The sequence below is a fragment of the Canis lupus genome, chromosome 13, assembly GCF_048164855.1.
Source record: "Canis lupus baileyi chromosome 13, mCanLup2.hap1, whole genome shotgun sequence".
NCBI classification, from domain to species: Eukaryota; Metazoa; Chordata; class Mammalia; order Carnivora; family Canidae; genus Canis; species Canis lupus.
This window is the reverse complement of record NC_132850.1, coordinates 43729359-43754563: the sequence shown is the minus strand read 5'-3', so window position 1 is coordinate 43754563 and position 25205 is coordinate 43729359. Positions and strand designations below refer to the sequence as shown.

The 25205-nt window shown below is 41.2% G+C and overlaps 2 protein-coding genes across 2 annotated transcripts in view; one reads left to right on the top strand and one right to left on the bottom strand.

The window, feature by feature from the left end:
* Positions 1-1793: 1793 nt before the first annotated feature.
* On the top strand, positions 1794-18503 carry UQCC6 (ubiquinol-cytochrome c reductase complex assembly factor 6). Its single transcript, XM_072773393.1, has 2 exons — positions 1794-2288; positions 8185-18503. The coding sequence occupies exons 1-2, from the start codon at positions 2181-2183 to the stop codon at positions 8278-8280; spliced, it is 204 nt and encodes a 67-aa protein (XP_072629494.1). The 5' UTR covers positions 1794-2180; the 3' UTR covers positions 8281-18503.
* Positions 13339-25205, bottom strand: part of HSP90B1 (heat shock protein 90 beta family member 1) — a 17644-nt gene continuing 5777 nt past the window's right edge. Inside the window, exons 6-18 of the mRNA XM_072773384.1 lie at positions 22869-22980; positions 22340-22459; positions 21461-21577; positions 19432-19569; positions 19272-19349; positions 19074-19139; positions 18321-18590; positions 17823-18068; positions 16910-17046; positions 14773-14851; positions 14531-14686; positions 14151-14273; positions 13339-13638 (exon numbers count right to left, since the gene is read on the bottom strand). Coding sequence (XP_072629485.1) covers positions 13609-13638; positions 14151-14273; positions 14531-14686; positions 14773-14851; positions 16910-17046; positions 17823-18068; positions 18321-18590; positions 19074-19139; positions 19272-19349; positions 19432-19569; positions 21461-21577; positions 22340-22459; positions 22869-22980 — 1672 coding nt within the window. The 3' untranslated portion in view covers positions 13339-13608. The remainder of the gene's footprint in view (positions 13639-14150; positions 14274-14530; positions 14687-14772; positions 14852-16909; positions 17047-17822; positions 18069-18320; positions 18591-19073; positions 19140-19271; positions 19350-19431; positions 19570-21460; positions 21578-22339; positions 22460-22868; positions 22981-25205) is intronic.

Genomic DNA, 25205 nt, shown 5'->3' with positions numbered 1-25205 from the left:
GCTACATGAAATCAGACCAATATCATACTGTATGGCATGATTCCATTTATATATCATTCTAGAAAATGCAAATTTATCTATTGTGACAGAAAGCAGATCAGTGGTTGATCCAGAGGAGACAGTAAGGGAGGAATTAGAGGAAGAGGGAAATTTTGGGTATACTGGATATCTTATTTTGGTTGTAGTAATGACACAGGCATACACATGTCAAACCTTGTCAATTTGTTTATTTCAAGAATGTCGTTTATGTCAAATATACCTTCCTGTTTAAGGACCTCCGCCCTTGATCCCAGGACCCCAGGATAATGCCCTGAGCCGAAGGAAGATGCTTAACTGAGCTCCCCAGGCATCCCCTCTGTTTAAAAGTTGAGTGTATCCAGACGCCTGGGGCGCTCAGTGGAGGAGCATCTGCCTTTGGCTCAGGGCGTGATCTTAAAATTTCGGGATCAAGTCCCACTTTGGGCTCCCTGCATGGAGCCTGCTTCACCCTCTGCCTTTGTCTCTGCCTCTTTCTGTGTCTCTCATGAATAAATAAAATCTTAAAAAAAAAAGTTGAGTGTATCATGATTCATGTTATACATACTATCACAATGCTTCAGAATTTGGTCCGGAGTTAACTCTTTCAACAAAATCAATCCATAGTCCTATGGCAATCTAAATACGCATAGATTAAACAATGCCCACTTCAGTTTTCTTTCATCCCAGCAGCACATAGCACAAGGGAACAGCAGGGCGGGTGTGCCTTTTTCAGATCTCAAAGCGAAGCCTGAGCCTAAGTTCTTGTTTCATGAAGTCGTAGAATGAATGAAGCTCCCAATGGGGCGTGAATAAAGCCGCTGGAGTTTCTTAAGGATACGGAAAAAGCTCTCTGGACTGAGAGGGGTGTTGGATGGGTCTTTTATCAAATGACAACCAGGGAACCTAAATCCTTAACATCTCGATTGTTACCATCATGGAGTAAGGACTCCTGATTTTTTTAAAAAGATTTTATTTATTTATTCATGAGAGACAGAGAGAGAGAGAGAGAGAGAGAGGCAGAGACACAGGCAGAGGGAGAAGCAGGCTCCACGCAGGGAGCCCGACGCGGGACTCGATCCCAGGTCTCCAGGATCACGCCCTGGGCTGAAGGCGGCGCTAAACCGCGGAGCCACCCGGGCTGCCCAGGACTCCTTGATTAACACCTTAAATGGCTTATACTTCCTTTATAGGGTCTAGGAATTCTTTGTTGGTCACAAGCAGCTGTTGTAACGAGACCCCACCTCTGGCACCTGGGACAGATGGTCTGGTTTACCTGCGGCTGCCTCTCACCTCCATGTTTTCGGGACTTTTGTGAGCCTGATTCCGAGGCCCCCGCCCTGCCCTGCGTGTCCCTGTGACTTCACTCACGGGAGGGGGCCCCATCTAAGCACCTAGCGGTCGGCCTCCCAACATCCACCTGCTCCTAAAAGGTGGTAAAAACGCAAAGCATGTCCCGGTCCCAGTGCGTGTGGAGGGGCAAACGGGCCGTACTCTCGCCAGCTCCGAGTCCCAAACTCCACATCGGCCAGGGAAACCCTACCGGAGGGAGAGTAAAGATCGCAGCAAGTGTCTGGGACTGGGAAAGCGCGGGGAGGAAGCAGGGAGAAAAAAGGCGGAAAGCTTGAGAACCGCTCTGGCCGCTGGTCGCCGTCTGCCCGTCGAGTCTCCGCCGGCGCCGGCACACCCCCGGCTTCCGGTCCGGCGGGGCCCGAGCCCGTACTTCCGGTTCCGCGGACTGGCCCACGTCCCCTGCGACCCCGGCGTGCACTTCCGGTCGCCCTCCGACCCGCCGCCCTCTGACCCGCCCCGAACGCCAGTGCCGTCGTCGCGGCGGTCTCCGATGGCCTGGGGGCTAGCGCGGACTGACTGCGGTGCGCGGCCTGGCCCGCTAGTCAGGAGGGCGGGGGTGCCTTTCGGTATCGCCTTCCAGTAGCCTCGCCGGCGCCGCCCGCAAGCCCGCAGGCCCAGCCCCGCGCAGAGTCCAGCGAAGTCCGCGGCGGGCGAGTCAGGGGCGCCTGTGGTCAGGGAGCCCGTGGGGCGTGGGGCGTGGGGCGGGGACCACCCGGGGGCCTGAACCGGCCCAACTGCCGCCGTGCGGTCCGCTCCCCGGCACGGGAGCCCTCTAACACCGCCCGCCTACGCCCCCGCGCAGCCCGCCGGCCATGCCCGCGGGCGTGTCCTGGGCCACCTACCTGAAAATGTGCGCCGCCAGCCTCCTGAGCATGTGCGCCGGCGCGGAGGTGGTGCACCGGTACTACCGGCCGGACCTGGTGAGTGCCCGAGGGCCCTCGCTCCCGCCTCCCGGGGCCTCTCCGGGGCCTCTCCGGGCCCCTCCCAGCGGCCCACACCGGACTGAGCCTGGGCCTCATGATGGCGTCCCGTGGCGTTCCGAGCCGTGCGGGGCCTGCTCTCGTGCGGGCCTTAGGCGGCCAGCCACCTGCCCGCGCCTGCCCTTAATCCTCTACCATTTTGCCCCTCGATCCCACTGTGGCAGCCACACCGCTTTCCTTGCTGTTTCTTTGCTCGTCAAGCCTGTCCCCATCTCAAGGCCAGGGTTTTTCTCATCTTGGAATGCTTTCGTCCCAGAGCTTGGGTTGGTTTGCTACTTCAAAACGTCAAGTCTCTGCTCAGCTGTCTGTCCGCAGTGAGAGTCCTTTGGACGGCTCCTAAAGGATCCCCTCCCTGTGTCCCTTGAGGACTTCTCCCAATTTGCAAGTATTTTATTCCTTGGACTCTTTAGTGGTTCTTTGTTTCCTCCACCAGAATGTACTCTCCTAGTGGGACTGCGCCTGCACGGTTCACCCTCCATCTCTAAAAAAGAGCTTAGAATATAGTAAATGCTCAATAGATATTTGATGGAAGAAGAACGAGGGAATACAGGCATTCCAAAGAGGGAGAAATTTAGGTTAATTTTAACATTTTAGGGGCACCTGCGTGGCTCAGTAGTTGAGCCATCTGCCTTCGGCTGTCCTGGGTCCTGGGATGGAGTCTCGCGTCTGCTCCCCACAGGGAGCCTGCTTCTCCCTCTGCCTGTGTCTCTCCCCATCTCTTTCTGTTTCTCATGAATAAATAAATAACATCTTTAAAAATTTTTTTTTTTTTTTTAGCATTTTAAGTGTATATTAAATTAGAACAGGGAATTAGAGTTCATTTGAGGAGTTGTGGTTTTGTGAAGGTGGAGGCTAGGAAGTACAGTGGAAATGATTACAAGCGTGTGCTCGGTGTTACTTTACAGGTATGACTAGAATGGTCTGGAGCCCGAGTCACCTCTGCCTGCCTCAGGTCACACAGAGAACCAGGCACCTGTGTTTCTAGTTTCTGTTAACTGGCAGCTACGGTTCTGGAGGTGTTTCTTCTTGTTTTCAGATGAGGAAACTCAGATTCGGAAGATGGAAGGTGATTTCCCAGGATCACCCAGCTTCTTGGGGATTTGAAACCCAAGCTTTCTGTTTAATGTTTCTCTTTTTTGATCCTGTTAATGAGGTGGTACAACAGCCTTGAACCTTCACATTGAGTTCAAGCCTGTGGAGTAGAATGTGAAAGTCCCTCACACCCGCTACTTCTCCAGCCTGTTCCCCAAACGTAGCTCCCATTTTTTGGTTGGTGTGTACCTGCAGACTTTTGCTGTAGTTGAGATATATGTAAACAGGAGTTGAGTGTGCACAGTTCTTTGTAAGCAGCTTGTTTTGGTTAACACCTATCTGAATAGATACGTGTTTCTCTCAATAGCCTTTTTTCTTTCTGACCATTGAATAGCATTTCATAGTATGGATGTTCCATATATTATTTAATCCCATATTGATATTTTGGTGGTATCTAGTTTTTGTACAAACAATGCTGAAATAGCTCTTTCTTACCAGCCGAGATTGCTTCTCTTTTAAATTCTAGGGACGTATCATGGATATGTAGTGGAGACCGAGACGGGCTTTCCACAGAAATACAGTTGAGTCCTTAGCTCCTGAGGAATAGGCATCAGGCAGGCATTATGGAGATAGGAATGCCTGTGATTTGTCCCTGGGAAATGGACCTTCTTTTTTTAAAGATTTTATTTATTTATTTGACAGAGCAGGCAGGGGGAACAGCAGAGGGAGAGGGAGAAGCAGGTTCTCTGAGGAGCGGGAGCCTGATGCAGGGCTCGATCCCAAGGACTCCAGGATCATGACCTGAGCTGAAGGCAGTCGCTTCACTGAGTCATCCTGGTGCCCCAGAAATTGACCTTTGATTCACCCATCTCATTATAAGTAGGAACATGCAAGGTTGTTACCAGCAGCTCCTTCAGCCGTCGAAGAGGCAGCATGAAGCCAGAATTCTAGTAGGAGGACCATACTGACATGTCTCAGGCCGCTTCGTCCTGATTGGGCAGTGACATCAGCGGTGGGGTTCTTCTGGAGGGACCTGAAGGCCAGGGCTGGCTGGCTATGTGTAGGATGCCGGGTGCTTTACTAACATTTAAGGAATTTATGTTCTTTACTTGCGTCTGCTGGTATTGTTCTAGCAACGACTGTCACTGTTGTAACAACCAATGGTCTGTGTTGGCTTCTTTCAGCCTTTAAGGTGGCGTGAAGGTCTGGGTGGAGTCCAGAGCAGAAGAGGCGTGATGGCTGCCTGGAGGGTGTGCTCAGCACTATCTTAAGGGAGCAACAGTAAGGATGCTTTTTCTGATTGTCCAGCTCAGCTACTCAGGATAGGAATGGAGAAAAGGACTCAAGGCAGATGTTCTGTCCTGGAATACAAAGTGTGCTTTTGCTTGAGCTTCCCTTTGCATTTTTGTTTACTTTTGCGCTACTTTGACTGGTTCTGTTTCCTTAATGTATAATCTTACTATTGAAGACATAGTTAGTCAAAAAATGCAGTCTCAGTGATGTAGGAAGACCTTAGGGCTCAAAGCCAACAGCCAAGAAAGAATTCTTGAGATGTCTTTGGTAGAAAAGTGGTTTTGTTAGAACACCGGGACAGGACTCACGGGCAGGAAGAGCTGCACCAGGGTCATGGGGAGGGCCCAGTGTAGACTCTCAGGTTGGGAGGTGGGTATGGAGAGCGGAAGCCTCCCGGGTGTTTTGGAGACAAGATTTCCAGGATCCTTAGGAGCCCAGCTATTGTTAGGAAAGATCATTTATTACTGTTTTGTAAAAACTCAGTCATGAGACCCCCTAGATGTATATCAGTGGGCCTTATGCTTGGGGGTGGTTGCCAACATGGATCTTGGGGGTGTAGAGATAAAGAAAGTTTCCAAAGGAGGTTTTCTACATCAGAGTAGACTCACCAGGTCCTGGGGCTGGGCTGAGATCACCTTTGCCCTCAGCAAGGGATCAGCCTCTGGGCGGCTGAGCCTCTGGAGGGAGGTCCGTTTGCCTGTTTGAAGGACTTGGCAGTGGGCTGCGGTAGTGAGGACATGTAACTTTTCTTCTGCCCTGTGTCTCACGTCATTAGGACTAATTTTAAAGTGTTCATTTTTGGTTGTCTCCAGACATACCCACATACACGCCAGCTGCTATTTAGAACCTCTGCTGACATTGTTAACTTTTGATGTCAGTAAACTTACCAGTCTTTTAAAATTTGATTTTAAATTTAGTATATTTAGTAAATAAAAGTGCTTTCTTTCAATAAAAGTTGAATTGTCATTTTAGCTGTGTACTATATTGGCAATTCGTGCTACTCCAAATGTGTGCCTAGTGTGTTTAAGTGGATGGTTGTATATACTTTATAGAAATTTGAAACATGCTATTGTATTTTATTTTTTATTAAAGTTTTAATTTTGATTCCAGTTAGTCAACACATAGTGTTACATTAGTTTCAGGTATACAATATAGTATTCTGTATTTTATAGGGCTTTGTGACTTCAGATAATTTCCTTTTGTGACCTGGGGGGAAAGATCTCTTCTAAATTAATTAGTGTCCACAGTTCAATGTATTTGAAACAAGCTACATTCTTTCTTGTACTAAGGGTATTGGAATATCAAAATCCTAGGACTAGTTTTAAGATAGGAAACGGTCCAGATAAGTTACTCTGGCTTTTATTCCAGTTCTCATCACTAAAATATTTTTAGAAAGTCATTTTCACTTCAAAATGAGAATTGTGCTGGGAAGCACATCTCTTAGCTCCCTGCCTCTCCTAGGACCTCGACCCCAAACCCTACATTCTTTCCTAAACTATTTTCTTCAGGATTAATTAGTTGTTAGGAGATAAAAGAGTAAAATGAACCAGATCAGGGTGTTTGAACTTCAGGCATCGAAAAGCTATTGAAGCTTTCTGATATGAATGAAATTATGCCGAAATAATCTTGCAGTTTTATATGAATTAATCTGCGTAAAGATTTTATTTCTCTAGTCTTATGAGCTTATAAGGGTCCCAAGCAAAGTCTGTTGAGTTATTCATTCAGCACAGTTTTTGCCTCCCTTTTATAACCAGGGGCATTCCATAGGGTTGTAAGAAAGGTGATTATGATGTCCCTTTCCTCAGGACCTCACAGTTAAGCTGATTGCTGATAGGTTTGCCTCTGACTCATTACGAGCTGTTCCACTTGGATGTGCAGTGAGCATGTTCCACGCTGAGCCCCTGGGCTTCCTCCAGCAGACCTACTCTTCTTGAAGTCTTGATGATGATTCTGACTCTCTTGTTCTTGTTAGGCCAGAGCCGAGGAGTCTTCTTTACCTCCCCTCTCCTACTGCACATAACAGCAAACCCCATTGGCTTAATCTGAAAACTACATCCAGAATCCCACTGCTTTTTACCACGCTGGTTGCTACTGCCCAGTTCACGCCACTGCCAGTCACCTCTCGCCTCATCTTCTGCAACAGCTCTCTGACCTGTCTTTTGCCTTCCACCCTTGCAGTCTTTTCTCGACAGCCACTGTCCTTTTATGCTGGAGTCGCATGTCGTTCTTCTGTTCAGAATTCTCCAGGGATTTTGCATCTGTGCACCCCCGTTTTTCCTGTCTTCATCCCTTCCTAACCTCTCGTTGAATACTTTATACCAGCTGTGTTGACCACCTACTTTTCCTTGCGCATAGGGCACACTCCTGCCTTCGGTCCTCTGCATCTGTAATTCATTCTGCTTGAAACACTCCTAGGTGTATCTGCATACTAGTTTTCTCATCCTCCTTGATGTCTTTGTTCAGAAGTCACCTTTGCAGACAATAAGCACATGAAAAGATACTCTGTATCCTTAGCCATCAAAGAAATGCAAATCAAAACCACAATAAGACCACTTCATCACTGCTGGAATGGCTGTAATTAGAAAACCCAAACATCTCATGACAAGTGTCGTTGAGGATGTAGAGAAATTGGAACCCTCATAACGATGCTGTTGGGAACGTAAAATGGTGCAGCTGCTTTGGGATACAGTCTGGCAGGGACGCCTGGTGGCTCAGCGGTTGAGCATCTGTCTTTGGCTCAGGCTGTGATCCCAGGGTCCTGGGATCGAGTCCCGCATCGAGCTCCCTGCAAAGAGCCTGCTTCTCCCTCTGCCTATGTCTCTGCCTCTCTCTCTGTCTCCCATGAATACATAAATAAAATATTAAAAAAAAAAACAACAACAAAAAACAGTCTGGCAGTTCCTCAGACAGTTCAACATAGAGTCATAGGACTTAGCGATTCCACATTTAGGTTTGTACCCAAGAGAAATGAAAACACGTCCATACAGAAACATGTACCAGGGCTCAGTTGGTTAAACATCTGCCTTTGGCTTAGGTCATGATCCTGGGACCTGGGATTGAGCCACACTATCCTTATAATGAAATATTATTCTGTCCTAAAAGGAAGTGAAGTATAGATATATTTGACAATATGGGGCAAACATGAAAACATGCAAAGTGAAAGAAACTAGTCACACAAACCATGTGTTCTATGATTCTTTTTAAATATAATGTTCAGAATAGGCAAATCTGTCAAGATACTAAGTAGATGAATGGTTGCCTAGGGCAGTGGCTTGGTGTGGGGGAGCATTGTATGGAAATGGAAGTGACAGCTGGTGGGTATGGGGTTTCTTTTTGGGGTGTGAAGAAGTTATGGGCCACAGGCTCTCCTAATAAGGATTTATCATCGAGTGCACAGGGACTTTTTGTTCTTTTTTTAAGAAAACTTTTTATTTTTTTTCAGGTCACACTATATTATAGTCTAAGGAAGCCCTGGCATCTATGCTTTTTTTTTTTTTTTTTTTTTTTATAGACAATACCTGAAATTCCACCAAAACCTGGAGAACTCAAAACAGAGCTTTTGGGACTGAAAAAGAGACAACACAAACCTCAAATTTCTCAGCAATAGAAACCTCAAAATGCAACTCTGCCAAGGACTCCGTGAATAATATTATAAGTATTAAATGTCTATTTGTAAAGTTTATTGAGTCAGACTGGTTGTCTTTAAGCACCTAATGCAATGCTAACTGAAAGAGGAAGTGCCCAAGTGTTAACTGATGCGTTGAGATTTAATTATGGATTGATCAGTGTTTCTTGAAAGCTGCCAGAGTTTCTATCATCAGCTTTTTGAATGTGGTTGAATAAATACTTATGTTGAGTATCATGTGAGAAAGAGTATTTGCAGTGTTTCCTGCCCTTGTAATTCTGGTTTATTTCTCGTAATAAGCTAGACTATCATGGCAAATGGGAGTTATAAGTTAACTATTATAAAAGTGCCATTGACAATTAAAGCTTAGGATATGGAGTTAGTATTTCTCTAAAACTGGAAAGTGCTATTTGTACTAAACTGAATTAAGTTGAAATATGTAAAGTTTGACGTTCTTTTGGAATTGTGTACCTAACAAAATTATAACAAATGTCCTTTGGACTGTCACAAATTCTTTATCCCCAAATTTGAGAAACCATGTTACCATGTAATAATTATTCCTATAAAATATATTTTAACATAACTGAAAAGCATAAGTGAGCTTTGTTATGGGGTGAACTGTGTCCTCTCCAATATGACTGGTGTCTTTACAAGAGGAAAACACCATGTAAAGACAGGTACACAGGGAGAGCCCTGTGTGACAGCAGGTCAAAGGTTGGAGTGATGTAAGAGCCACCACCAGAAGCCAGAAAGAGGCAAGGAGGGGATTCTAGCCAGAGTCTCAAGGGGTGATCCTGCGGACACCTGGATTCTAGATTTCTGCCCTCCAGAAATCTGAGAGAATAAATTTCTGTTGTTTTAAGCCATCCAGTTCTTTGTTACGGCAGCCCGAGGAAAGTGATATAAATATTTCAGCTCTTCCTGAGTCTATAAATAAAGAACAAAAGTTATTTATAGAGCAGTTGGCTTTCTATTTAGAGCTGTTTTTCCAAAAGAACTTTTTCAGAATTCTACATTCTTAAAGATAACATCTAGGCTTGCTTCTTGCATCTTAGGCTTGCTTCTTAGCTTGCTTCTTAACAAATTGTTACATCACATAAACCTTTGGGGTCATTGTTGAAATCTTAAATCCCGAATGCAATAAAATGTTTTTGTTTTACTCTCCATAGTAAATACCTTTTCAGTTTAACAGTATAAAGCAACTAAATAAAATGGATTATTTCCAGTCTATATACAAGGTCTTTCTTTTCTGCTGCAGTGTTATTTGCTGCCTTATCGAATTCTATGCATGAAGAAGATCTGTATAACAATGACAGATGAGCAGTGCCCCCCCCCCCCCCCCCAGGGAAAGGACTGGAGAACAGAATTTTGAATTGAGAGTGGTTGTCTTTGCTGATGTTTACTCTGAACTTTCTCTGGATCAAATTTTGTAGCTGCCATCAATTGAATACTTTTTTATTTTTTTAGTTATTATTGTTTTTTAAAGATTTTATTTATTCATGATAAACACAGAGAGAGAGAGAGAGAGACAGGCAGAGGGAGATCCTGGGACTCCAGGATCACGCCCTGGGCCAAAGGCAGGCGCTAAACTGGTGAGCCACCCAGGGATCCCTTGAATACTTTTTTAAAAAAAGATTTGAGAGAGGGAAGCAGAGCATGTGCATGTGCAAGCGCAAGGAGGAGGAGCAGAGGGAGAGAGAGAGCGAGCCCTAAGCAGACTGCATTAGGCACGTAACCAGACACAGAGCTTGATCCCATGACGCCCAAGATCACAACCTGAGTTGAAACCAAGTCGGTCGCTTAGCTGAACCACCCAGGCGCCCCTGATAGTCTTTTTCTTAAGAAAAAATTACATACTTTACAAATGGTGAAGCTTGCCACAGCCAATTGCAAGGGCTTTATATCAGACTGGAAGAAGTTTGATATTTTTTTTTTTAATTGAAGGAATTAAAAATTGGTTTCCAAAACTCAAATTCAGTAATTCTAACTTCAGTGACTAACTCCCTTAAATAAAATGAACCCCAAAAGTTTCAGGATGGATACCTGATTGAGTACAAATCAACAATAGATAGTTTTTAAACTCTGAACTACTTTCATCAATTGAATATAGTAGGTGGTTTTTTTTTTTCCACTGCTAAAGGAACATTTTCAAATTCTACTTCTCCAGTAATTTTAAAATGTGAACATGAAACTGGTGAGCTTTGACAATGCATTTTGTAGCTATTGAGGAGCACTCTCCTCACCACTTTCCAGAATAAAGGGCGGGGGGCATTGCTAACCCTTTTGGAGGAAGAAAGGATCTGCCCCTTTGGGCTAGGCTTGTGCCCTGGGAGGGTGCAGTGGGACCACACTTTAAAGGCACTCCTCCTTCCGGGCCCATACCTTTCATTTATAGGTACTGAGTGGTCTGGCTGTTGAGAGCCAAAGTCATGATTTGAATCCACCTTTCCTATAAGAAGGCAGCTTTATGAAAACCGGATGGATTTTCTAGCTATTAAAAATGTACTGAAAGTGAAAGTGCAATAATTTCAGTAAGTGCTCATTCTAATGATTGTGACAGTCACCAAAGTAACCTTTTTTTAAGTGGATCCCTATTGTGAAAAATATGTATTGTGGCAGCTGTGGAAATGCATGAACAGATGCCTACAGGAAAGGCCCTGGATGCTTCTCATTGAGCAGCCTTCAGTTATCGTGGCTTCTGCAGTGATTTTACCTGCTAGAGAGTGGCCTGCTCAGGGCCACGCCTCCTATCCGTCAGCACTTTTTTTTTTTGTATGTTTTTTTATTGGAGTTCGATTTGCCAACATATAATGTAATACCCAGTGCTCATCCCATCAAGTGCCCCCCGCTCAGTGCCTGTCACCCAATTACCCTATCTCCTTGCCCCCCTCCCCTTATACGACCCCTTGTTCGTATTCCAGAGTTAGGAGTCTCTCATGCTCTGTCACCCTCACTGATACTTCCTACTCATTTTCTCTTTCGCCCTATAATCCCTTTCACTATTTTTTATATTCCCTGTATGAATGAAACCATATGTTTGTCCTTCTCCGATTGACTTAACTTCACTCAGCATAATATCCTCCAGTTCCATCCACATTGAAGCAAGTGGTGGGTATTTGTCATTTCTAATGGCTGAGTAATATTCCATTGAATACATAGACCACAGCTTCTTTATCCACTTATCTTTTGATAGATACTGAGGCTCCTTCCAGTTTGGCTATCGTGGACATTGCTGCTATAAACATTGGGGTACAGGTGTCTCGATCTTTTACTGCATCTGTATCTTTGGGGTAAATCCTCAGCAGTGCAATTGCTGAGCCATAGGGTAGCTCTATTTTTAACTCTGAGGAACACAACTCTTGAGGGGCCCCGTTTTTACCTCTGTTCCCTGAGCTGACTGGGTGGGGCCTTTGGACCTGCATTGCTTCCCACATCCTCCCTCTGCTCCATCCCACTTCCTTTTCTTCCACAGTTGCTGATTGAAGGGCATTCCTTAATAAACATCTTGTATACTAAACACCATTTCAGTGCTTCCTGCAGAACCAAATCTGTGACCTACACAAACCAAATATTAAAAAAGTAGTACTGGAGTATTCCTTAATGAAGCTGTGGGGGAAAAAAAAATCACCCAAGATAGACCAGTGGCCAGGTGTTTGGTAATTAAGTTAGGTCAAACAGTGGTTTGTGCAAAGTGTGTATGACATTGTTGTTTGTTTTTACCCAAAATTGAGGGAGTATGAGGTTTTCTAAGCTTCCTGTTGAAAACCATGTAAACTCAAAATTTTATAACCGGAAAATGCTGAGCATTAATTTAATGCAATTTGATGGCTTGAATTTCTATACAATCTTTATTGAAAAATGGTAATTTATGATGGCCAACAAATTGGAAACAAATATTACTCTTAACTACAGCATGTTTCCCTAGGACTGAGCTCTCATTTTATTTCTTATGAAGGGAAAGATTTTTAGAGACACACCACACATTCAAGTAAGGTAGCTGAATTTCAAAGTGATTATTGCAAACTAACCCTAGAAAAATAGAATTAGGAACCATACAGTAGAAATACAAGCAGCCCAGTTAAGGGTCGTAGATTATCAGAAAAATTTAGTCCGTAACAAAACTCTATAGTACATAGAGTTAGTTTCCATAAAATTTTCTCTCTCACGTGATCTGTGAATATACAACTCAGGTTTTGTCTCCCTAGCTACAGTTAAAATATTGAAAGACTACCATTTTGGATGGCTATCCTAGTGAAATGACAAAAACCGGTTTCATATTTCAAAAGTAATTAAGTGATTGCTTGGTGAGGATCATCATCAATATCTAGTTATCTGTTGTCAGATTATGGGTCTTTTAAAACCTTATTTTGTAGTAAGTAGATTTACAGGGAAACTGGGAAGATGGCACAAGCCCCCATTGTCTTTTCCCTGTTTCCATGAATGCTGTCCTCTCCATCACCATGGGTCCTGTTAAAGCCAAAGAACCATTAATTATACTCCCGACGAAATTTTACCAGTCTAATCCAGGCAATGAAAGCATAGTTGCCATGTCTCCTTCTATCTATTTCTGTCCTTGGTTTTGACCTTGACACTTGTGAAGAGCACTGTCCACATACTATAAGTCTGTCTGATGTTAGAGATGGCGGTAGCCTTACCACATCCTACCAAGGATCCACAACACCACTGGGAGATGAACCTTGAACACCAGGTTAGTATCCTGTCTGCCAGGTTTCTCAGCTACCAAGTTACCATTTCCCCCTTGCCATCCATATTCTAGGACAGCCACTAGGTCTAGCCTACTTTCAAAAAGGGGGATTAAGCCTCACCTTGGAAGAGGGAGCATCTGTACGTTATTATTTGAATTCTTCTGTAATGAACATGGTCTTTTCTCTATTAAGTGACTTTGAAAAATACTGGATTTGAAAGGCTTTTCTATGTACGGATTATTTCTCTTCTGTAAGGCAAAAACCCCTGAAACAGCATCAAAGAAAAAAAAAAAAAGCCAAGTATGTACAATCATTATGAAGACAAGACGCTGAGTATTTGGGATCTTTTTTATTTTTATACACATGACAAGATTTTACACCAAGAATAGTCAGTTAAATAGTACAAATTTACATTCATGAGGAATGTTAAAAAAAAAAAATTCAACTAAAAAACCCACTTCTTTCTGTGACCCACAATCCCAACATTTTACAGTGCAGGGGAGAAGGGGGCTGCGGGGAGCATCCAAAACAAGTCTCTCTCAAAAGAAATGACTTAAATTTCACATTCCCTCTCCACACAGGTTCCAAATGGTGAGAGTATAATTTATAATTCATCTTTTTCAGCTGTAGATTTCTGTGAAAACAGAAAAATCAGAAGGTAGTAAAAACCAGCAGAAAAAATCTTAGCTCACAGTTTTATTATGTGTGGAAAAAGACAACTGAAACGGGCCCAGCGTTGTTCCATTATTTCAGCTGAAGGCTAGAACCTCAACCTGTTAATCTGCAAAATAACTTAGAACCTGATAATAAGATCAATAGCCCCTGAACACAAATAATCAAGAGCTTAAAATGGCCTACTGCGGCTACATAAGGCGGAAGCAACTAAGGAAAAATCTGTTTAACGCTATCACAAGAATGGATGGCTAAAACAAAAGAAGTGGGGAGATGAAAACATACATTTCATTTAGAGGAAAAAAAAAAGGAGTTGCTGTACCTTCTGAATTTGATACTAGAGGCCTATTTTTTTTGGCAGATTTCCTGAAGCCTAGCTTCTGGAAGCTATGCAGTCCTAACGCCAGAACTAAAAATAAGTTTGCCTAATTCTGCAAGAACTAAAACACAAGCCCCATTCTCGACTTGTTTTACCTTTACTGTTTCTTGTTCTTCGTCGTCTGTTCCTGCATCCATTTCTTCTTCATCGTCCTGCTCTGTGTCTTCTGTGGTGTCCTCAGTTGTCTCTTCGGGTTCTTCTTCTGGTTCTTCTTCCACCTAAGGGCAATATTTATCAGCTCACTCATGGCTCCCATACCTTGGGTCTATTTTCACTTTGTTCATTAAGTGTATAACATCATAATTAACTTCACCCCTGTTTTATCCAGAACTGCAGAGTGAATCTGCTAACTAGAGTTAACAGTTATGCTAACAAAGGGAGACAGATTTAAAAACAAAGGATCTAAAAGGGGAATTTATTAATTCTAGCAGTGTTTAACACTGGGGATTCAGACATTTCATAAATTATTTCAAACCTTTGCATCAGGGTCAATGTTTAAACTGAGGCGAAGCATTCTTTCTATTCGATCTCCATATGCTTTAGTGTCTGGTAGCAGATAGCCTGATCTCAGCGTTGCTGTCTCAAACAAAACCACAGCAAGATCCGATACCGTTTTGTCATCTTCATCTTCCTGAGATGGAAGAAGAGACGTCTGATTAACATTAAAAGGTACAAAGTATTCCAAGTAAAAGATGAAAGAGCATGGCTGCATATTACCTTAACTCGTCGAAGCATGTCTTTGATCAGGGGATGTCTGGGATTAATTTCAAATGTTTTCTTTTGGCTGGCATAGTAACTGGAAAGGGGTAAAAATGAACGTGAGAAACATCAAATTTCAGGATCCGTACATTCCCCATGTTCTATAAATTTTTAAAATCACAAAGAACTCTTGGAAAAACAAGATTTATTTATATCGTAACATGCTTTGTTTTATTTTTTATTTTTATTTTTTTCATGCTTTGCCTTTTAAATAGGGATGGGCAAGGTGCGATGGAAGAGTGCAATGTAGAGAACTTATTTACTAATGCATCTTAAGTGCCTAGAACTTTGTGGAGTGATGAATGGATTTAATGTTGTCTTCATTCCCCCCTAATTTATTCTCCCTTCCTTCACTGCAGCTCAGTCTGTGAGTTTGGAAACATCTAGGTAGCTCTGCCTGCTGGTCAGTTACTACCTTCCCCATGATGCTTCACCAATATGGTTCCAGGACAAATTGTTTTCTTTTATCAGAGCTCAGTTCTCAATGCATTCTAAATATACTTTTCCTAACCTTTAGTTTTCTGCTCTCAATTGGGACTCTTCTCCCTCCTATAGATGAGAAGAGGGAGAAACTACATCCTATCCTGGGATACCTATGATATATACAGGTTTAGAAGATTAGGACTTGATCTGTTATCCTGACTGGTATGAACCTCAGTAAGACGATAGTGATGTCTACTTAGAATCACAGTGTACAGACACAGTAGGTGCTGGTTTTGTTGAATGGAAGGTAACTTCCAGTTAATAAATGAAAAATAAATGGACATTTATATAATGGCTACTATACGGTTTCTTTCTTTCTTTTTTTTTTTATTTTATTTATTTATTCATGAGAGACACAGAGGCAGAGACACAGGCAGAGGGAGAAGCAGACCCCATGCAGGGAGCCCGACACGGGACTCGATCCTGGGTCTCCAGGATCATGCCCTGGGCCGAAGGCGGCGCTAAACCGCTCACTGAGCCATCTGGGCTGCCCTACTATACTGTTTCAATGGGATATAAGCAAAAGCCTGTTTTCCACCTGAATTTTATAATCTCTAAAATCTTCAGGGAGGCAAGACATATAAAAACAAGATGCCATTTAGCATTTTACAGTGGAAACCTTTTATGTTGGTGAATCTTGCTAAATATGAAATACACTATGCAAATATGCAAAAAAAAATATAAACAGTTTTGGAATTGTGACAACAGAGACTACATTTGTAGTAGAATCCTAAGCTAGGCCTTGGGGAAACATTGGACCATCAGAAGGCAATAAATAGAAGACATTCCAGGTGGGAGAAGGGAGAATGAAAGTAGGGAAGACTGTTTTCAAGACTGTTGCTGTGACATTAAAATATAAATTTGACATATGTATTTCTTGGGGAAAAAGAAAAAAAGGGTACTGAAGGCTTTGTGTAGCTATAGTACTTAGCCCATTAGGTCATAAACTTGTTAATTCGTGGGTCCTTTCCCCTTTATTTTGTAGGGTATACTAATTGGGGAAGGGGAGTGGCAGTTAAAAAGGACTGAACTCATTTGACAAACGTCACTGTTGTTAACCTCATCTGTAACTATTTATTAATATCTAAAGATGTCAAAGCTGCCCAGAGGCCAGGCCAAGCATATATATGCAAAATATATGCAAAAATAACAATGTATGTCACAGATTAAGAAAATTCCCATTTGTGTATATAAAAATACTGTAAATAAATCAGGAGCCCAACACCTCTCCTTTATCAGTCTAATGTCAGAGGAATCCCTTTGAAAACCTGTCTCATCTAATATATAGCGGTAGGGGTGTTAACACACATTAGCTCTTTCTATAAATCTTATTTTATTTTTAAATTTTTTTTATTTACTTATGATAGGCACGCAGTGAGAGAGAGAGAGAGGCAGAGACACAGGCAGAGAGAGAGGCAGGCTCCATGCACCTGGAGCCCAACGTGGGATTCGATCCCGGGTCTCCAGGATCGCGCCCTGGGCCAAAGGCAGGCGCCAAACCGCTGCGCCACCCAGGGATCCCTAGCTCTTTCTATAGATGCTGACATCAATTTGTAAAGGAAGGCGGGACCAGAACTAACACCTCATCAGGGACCTTCCCAAGGATGCTTACTTTGTAGAGATGTCTTTGCCCGTCTGGTATGCTTGAGCTTTCATGATTCTCTCCATGTTGCCAGACCATCCATACTGGCTGGCCACCAGAGCACACGGAGACTCTGTCAGACGCTGAGATACCACGGCCTTTTCAATCTTAGGAGAAGAAACCAAAAGTTAAATACGTGTAAATACCAATAGTTAAGGTCATTCAATAACTAAGGATTCGTCATGTAAGATCATAAACAGAGGCAGGTCATAAAAATACCTCTGATTCAGATTCAGAAGACTCTTGTCATTTAATAATATGAATTTTTCAATCAAAAATAAACACTTTTTAAACTCATCTAAGACAAATTCAACCAGAAGAAATTTAAACTACAGAAAACTTTCAGTGACAAAGAAACCCAGGCAGTATCCACATACAGAATTACTTTTATCTTTTTAATTATTTGTATTTTATAAATTTTCTTTTAAAGTAGAGGCGCCCGGGTGGCTCAGTGAGTTAAGTTAAGCTTCTGCTCTTGATATTGGCTCAGGTCATGATCTCAGGGTCCTGAGATCGAGCCCTATGTCTGGCTCAACGCTCAGTGTGGTGTCTGCTTGAGATTCTCTCACCGTGCTCCTCTCCTTGCTCATACTCCTTCTCTCTAAAAAAAGCGCAGGCTCCAATACCCAACAAGGGGTTCGAACTCACAACCCCGAGATCAAGAGCCACATGTCCTACCAACTGAGCCAGCAGGTGCTCTTGTCGTTTATAAACTAACTAACTTCATTCTCCCAAAAATTTAACTTACACTATTAAACAATGTTCTGTACAGCTTTTAATGATTACAACGTAACCGGATGCAAAGTTTAATTTGTTGACACACAATTTTTTAAAAAAGAAAATGCAAATACTAAAATTTCACAAGTTCTAATTTCCAGAATACCTTGTCCTTGAGAGCTTTATCTTTCATCCAGTTGAGCAGAGGCTCAAATTCTTTCTCAATCGCTTCACGACTCTCCTTCGTTTTCTCACTTTCATCAAATTTCACACCTTCTTTGGCAACATTCTGGAACCTTTTCCCATCAAACTCAGGAAGAGCCTGAATGCAGTATTCGTCCACAGGTTCGGTGAGATAAATCACTTCATAGCCCTTTTTCAGAAGTCGCTCAACAAATGGAGAAGATTCAGCCTACAAAATTAAGGGAAGTGATAAAGTTTCCAAGTCTACCCTTGGTATATTTGTTCACCCTAGCAGCTACATTTATATAGGACTACTCACCCCACCTTATAGGTAGAGAAATAAGAGGTGCAGAGAATATAAATGAATTTCCTGTCAGTGACTGACCAGGCCTCACAATGACTCCAATTCACCATTAGGGTTTGTTTTTCCTCAAGAGTTGGCTACATACCAGGATGCATGACAGCTGGGAGTTCATCTCACCTCTTTTCTGCTAGACCCAGCCATGAAGTAGATTTTGTCTTGCTTCTCCTTCATTCTTTCCACATATTGGTCTAGACTGGTTATGTCACTTGGATGATGAGATGACTGGAATCTAAGAAGTTTAGCAAGACGTGTTCGATTTGAGTGGTCTTCAATTACACCAAGCTTGATGTTGGTACCAAATTCTTTCCAAAAAGTATCATTGTACTTCTCATCAGCAATCTTCTTGATCATGTCCAGAGTTTTACGGACAAGCTTCTTTCTAATCACCTAAATAAAATGAAAGAATAACTCATTAGAAACATCACCTCAAACCTTTGAGAACCTACCATATGTAAGACAGCAGGGGAATAGTGGGGAAAGATACAAAGATGAGGCATCATCACTGCCATTAATCAGGAAGCAGGAAATGGTGAGCAATCCTATGCAGACGGAGCAGAAATTAAGTTGTCAGTAGAAATAGTCATATGACTGCTTTTACATTTATATTCTATCTTTAGAACAGACAGTGTAGGTTTATATGCATGTTTACAATTCTTTCAACTTTTCTATAGCTCTGAAACTTTAATAATAATATGCCAGGGGAAAAAAAATCAGATGCTTAGGATTTAATAATAATTCTAGAGTAAAATTAACTTTTTCAACTAAAGAGCCACAGATACATCTCAAACTCTGGTGACTCCACTAATGGAGCCTGTCCTCTGAAGCCCAATCAAAGGGCAGAGCAGCCAGTCTCTTCCCAGGGACACTCACCTTAAGCAGTTTATGTTGCTGAAGAGTTTCCCGGGAAACATTCAAGGGGAGATCATCTGAGTCCACCTTCGACGGCAAAACAAAGTTCAGTAAGCAATAAAACACTGGGAAAAACCAAACCAACAAACTAAGAAAAAAACAAACAAACACAAACTTCTGTTCATTTTTAATGCTCCCTCATTATTTTTAGATACTTACAACACCCTTGACAAAGTTAAGGTACTTGGGCATCATATCATGGAAGTCATCTGTGATGAATACTCTGCGCACGTAAAGCTAATCAGAGACCAAAAAAAGTCATTATCTGGAAATTACACTTTTGAATTCTAAACTCAGTTTTTACAACTTAAAAACTTGCCTTAATGTAATCACTCTTCTTAGATCCATATTCATCAAACAGACCACGTGGAGCAGATGTAGGTACAAATAAAATTGATTTGAAGGTGACTTCCCCTTCAGCAGTAAAGTGGATATAAGCCATGGGGTCATCACTTTCCTAGGGAAAGTTGGCATTTAGTCATTCAAAGGTACCGGAAAAAGGCAGTGCAAAGGCTGATTTATTACATGGTACACATTCAGTTTAGCATTGAATTAATAACAACAAAAAAAGCTTCCTTACCAACAAAAGGGAAGTAAGGGAATGGAGGGAAGAAGAAATGATTAAGACTGCTATTCTAACTGGCTAGCCATGGTTGGTTTTGCTGATGATCATTCCATATCCTAAACTCAGGGAAGAATGGATGAGTCTAGGTTCCACATGTGTGAGAGAATAAGGTAGGAAAATCACCATCCTGCCTAAATGACAATATATGACACTTCATGAGTATACTGTTCAACACAAAAAGTTCTCAGGAACAGATTTTTTCCAATGGGATATGGACTTCAGCAGTGGCTATAAAGAGGTAGGGTAAATAAATCACAGAAATTCCCTAGATCTGCATTATCCATTACCGTACCTACATGTGGGTACCAAGCACTTGAAATGTGACTATTCTGAATTGAGATGTATGGGTAAGCATAAAAATACACAACTAGACTTTGAAGATACAGAAAGAAAAGAAAAAAGCAAAATGTATTACTCATTTTTAAAATGATTACATGTTGAAATAATATTTTGGCTATCTTGGGTTAAATAAAATATATTAAAAACTACACCTATTTCAACTTTTAAAAATGTAGCTTCTAAAAACCCTAGAATCATATATGTAGCTCACATTACATTTCTAATACAGCTGTCCTAGATGAAAATATGTTATACTTGTATACACTAAGACTATAGTTAAAAAAAAAAAAAAAAAAAAAAAAAGACTATAGTTCATGGGAATAAAAGTGGAGACAAGACCAAGGGGGGGAAAAAAAAAAAAAAAAAAAAAAAGACCAAGGGGAAAGTTTGAGGAGGTAAAACTTAAGGGATAGTTGGATGTTAACATGAAAAAATAAAGAAGGTTAAGAAACAAACCAACTGATGGAATAAAGATTAAAGAAACATAACCATACAAGTTTTATCTAGCCATGCTAGCTAAGCCTACTAAAATATTCTATTTTGCACCAAATGATGTATGGGGAAATATTAACTTGAAACAATCTTAATCAATACTAGTTTTGGATTCTACAGTTAAAACAAAGGATCAGTGAAAGGAAATAACTTTAAGAAAAGGTTAAGGAAACACAGATTTAGTAATCATTCTTAAGCATATGACCTCACAATAAATGCTTGAGGTTGTAAATAGGCTCTTTGAAGGTTACGTTAAAAGCCACATGAGAAAACAAACATAAAGCAGAATCAGACCTATAAATACAGAAAACTGATGGTTGCCAGAGGAGAATAGGGAATGGACAAAACAGCTGAAGGGAGTGGAGATACAGGCTTCTAGCTGTGGAATCAGTAAGTCATGGTACTAAACCTCATAGCATAGGGAATAATCAGTGGCGTTGTAATAACGTTGTATGGTGACAGATGGTAGCTACACTGGTGGGAAGCATAGGCGAATGTATACAGTACTGAATCACTGTCATATATTTGAAACTAATGTAACACTATATGCTGATTTTCAAATAAGAAAGTTAAAAAAATTAAAGGCATTCATTCTTGAATGGAAAAAAGCCCCAATTACATTAAAAACCCTTTAATACAAGATATTATGTTTTATGGAAATCACCTACCTATGTAGGTAGTTGTTAATCTTTTTTTAGATTGTCAGTTCCAGCCCCTCTGGCAATATGGTGAAGCCTACAGATTCCTTCTCAGAGTAAATTTTTAAAATACATATGTAATATTAAACCGCAAGATTAAAAAGGAGACCAATTATGTTGAAATAGTTGTAAAACAACCTAAAAACATTTTTGATTTAGTAATGTTCACCACATGATTTTCAAATAATATTTACCTTTGAAAATGATTTGTAGAAAGCTTTGTATTCGTCATCTTCTACTTCTTTTGATGGTCTCTGCCATATTGGTTTGATGTCATTCATAAGCTCCCAATCCCAGACAGTTTTCTCAACCTAAAGTTATAGTACATTAGTCAGCCCCAGCGCTCACCAGCAGTACTACTAGTGGAAATCATAACTTTAGGGTAGTTCAAATGAATATGGGAAACACTAAAGGACACTTCTAATCTACTATGGCTCCTGCTGCTGGGACCAAAAATCTGCAAGTATTTCAACATTTAAGACTGATCTATAATGCAAAGAAGGCAGCTGGTTATCACTATAACAGATTGATACCAATCAAAGGTTTCTTCCATTATCAACTAGCTAAAACGTTATTTCTTGAAAATATTTATTTTGAGGTTAGGAAGATATACACCTATTAATTATTCCTACCTCATGACCTACAGCAATCTAACATCTTACAATGAATATTCCTCAAACCTACCACCATTACTTCCGTCTACTCTGCTACCTTAACAGGGCAGAGAGCTAATTTTATGGTTAATATCTAAACGACAAAAAAAAATGTAGAAAGATATTTAGGATCTTAAAATTCAGAATATGATAAACCACTAGTCCTGGGCAACATATAGAACCCAGAAAACTGTGCACAAAAATGATCTGTGTTTGTCCTTTAAAACTTCCCACAGGCAGAAAACACACACAACAGCAAATAAAATAGTCCTTACTTATATAAATTAGGCCTATGGACTTACCATCTGAAGAAAAAAAGACTTTGAAGAATTAAAACTTAACTGACTGGTCTGCACACTTCGGGTTGTTTTCTAGGACATGTCTAAACAACATTTTAGTGTGGAGATGAATCATACTTACTTTTTTGGTTTTTGGTTTTTTTTCCTCCTCTTCTTCTTCCACTGCAGCTTCATCATCAGAATCTTCTTTTTCTTCTTTTGCTGCTTCTTCTTCTTCCATGGGCTCCTCAACAGTTTCAGTCTGTTGAAGTAGAATTACAGTTATTTTATTTAATAATTCTGATTTCAGGGGCAGGCCCGGTGGTTCAGCGGTTTAGCACCGCCTTCAGCCTGGGGCCTGATCCTGGAGACCCGGGATCGAGTCCCACATCAGGCTCCCCGCATGGAGCCTGCTTCTCCCTCTGCCTGTGTCTCTGCCTCTCTCTCTCTCTCTGTCTCTCATGAATAAATAAATTCTTTAAAAAAAAAAATTCTGATTTCATCAGAGAAATCAGAGAATATGAAACACAATTACAGCTCAAAAACATAGGTCTTCAGTAAGAAAACCCTGGGTATCCTGCACTGAAAAACCACACTGAACCTTTGTTCTTTAAGTGTTAAATACTGAAATATGTGCCCATGTAATACATATAAATTTAATATAGATTTACCTTGCTGCTCCACACATAAATAGGGAAGTTTATAAACTGTGAATATTTCTTGACGAGATTTTTAATTGTGTCCAATTCAAGGTAATCAGATGCTTCTTCTTTTAAAACAAGTCTGCAAGGAAAACAGACATTTATAAAGACATACTTCGTTTAAAAGATTCGATTATAAATTCATCTAAATACCTTCCTGACAAAACTAATGGCCAGCAGTTCAGTGTAATCCAAGATGGCCCATTTTTCATGTTAAAAACTCTTACCACCAATGACAGTTTGTGAGCTAAATATACCAAATATGAGTAGAGTAGAGGAAGAATTGTCCTTGTATTCCTCAAGTGGAAAATATCCTTAGTTCCAAGTAAACAGTGCAAATGTTCCGATCTTCTTCTGAATATATTGGTTTTTTGGTTTTGTTTAGTTTTTTCATTTGAAGAACTGAAATGTTACATTAGCTCAAGGGCACTGAAACATTCTGGAGAAAAATAGGATGACACACACTCTGATAGTTACTCTAGAAATCAAATGATCATCACAGATGGTGAACCCAGGGGCGCCTGGCTGACTCGGTTGGAAGAGCATGTAACTCTTGATTCCATGGTTGTGAGTTTCAGTTCCATATTGGGTGTAGAGAGAATTTAAAAACAAAACTTCAAAAAGTCTCTCCTATAGATAGCGAATCCTTAATAAAAACACGTTCCTTAAAAAAGCTAGAAAATTAATCTTACTGTTCATATCCCCACTGTCCAAAACAGTAGTCACATTTTATTTGTTTAAATAAAATCTAAGAGTTCTTTAGTTGTACTGCAATATTCCAGGTATTCAATAGACAAATATGGCTAGTAGCTGCCATACTGGATAGTGCAGAGATAGAATATTTCCAGAGTTCTACTGGATAGCACTGGCTTAGATAATTCTAATACTGAAAATTGCAGCACTGTTTCCTCTTCTTCCTTACTGGCCTTTTTGCAAACTCCTCCTCTACTCACCAAAAATAACACACCATAACACACCCTTAAACACACATTGGGGAGACTGCCTCTTGATGTCTGTGCTCCCAACAAGTAAATATGGCCAATGTTGTATCATGGGTCCCTTCCTGCTCCTGAAAGCTTACCCATGGGCAGATAGCACAGCCTAATGAAGTGGCCAAGTCTCTGGTTTTAGAACATGTATCTTGGTGATGTGGGGGTTGGAGGCAAGTTCAGTTGTGCATCCAAGTTGAAGCCGATGGCTACACCTTAGAGGTATTTGACACGTGACAGATCCTATTATCCAAAGGCTTAAAATATTTACTGGCTGGCCCTTAGAAAAAGTCAGCTGACTCCTGATCCAGACTAAGAACATAGATTTGAGAACCCTGAGCAAGAACTGGAGGCTGAATCCATCGTGGTAGGAAGATTGCATAAGGAACACAAAAATAATGAGAAAGGGCGGAAAAGTTACCTCTGAAAGAGATACTGTCAATATTTAGCAACAAACAAAAAGATATGTAGCATCATGGAAACTAGGTACTAATAAGTGGATAGTCTTAAGTAGCTAGCAAATTCTGTAGGAAACACAAGAGAAAAAGAAAAAAAAAACGACTATTGCTGGGAGCAACGCCAATTAAAAAACCCTGAATCCACTGGACTCAGCAGTAAGATTACTGGTGACTTATTTCAATGGAAAGGTGGTGGATAAAGTCACAAATGCCTGATAGAAGAGGGTGCAGCAACACCTGTCCCTCTTCTGTCCAAACTGAGACTTGAACATGTCTATGTTTCGATGGGAAAGAGGGAGTACATGAGAAAGGCTGACTTTAAAAGATGGCATTGAAATTAATTTGTGATTAGCCTCTGAGGTAGGAGAAGGCAGGCAGCAGATCAGAAGTAGTGATCAGCTTTAGGAAAAGATGTAGAACATCTCTCTCACAGGAGGAAGAACAGAAATAAATGTATTAACACTTACTGGATGCTTAATTTCATGATCTAATTGAATCTTCTCAAAATCTCTCCTAAGGGTACAGAAGGGGCTTAATTTAGTGGGATTAGAAGGAGGTAGGAACTAAATTGTTTGATGGCTTCTATTTTATTTGTCAAATATATGAAATTACATACACACATGCACAAGTCACACATATGGTGAGGACTTGACCTCATCACTTTCTTGTGTTCCTTTTCCTTCGGCCATTCTAGACTGTCAGTTCCTTAAATGGGCCTCCTGCGTTTGGAACTTCCAGCACACTATGCTTGCTGCCTAGAATATCTGAACCTCACTTACCACAATTTTAGAAAATCCTGATAAGGGAAGTGTCCTCTAGTTTCCTTTCTGGCATTTGCCAGTCTGAGGTTATTTCACATT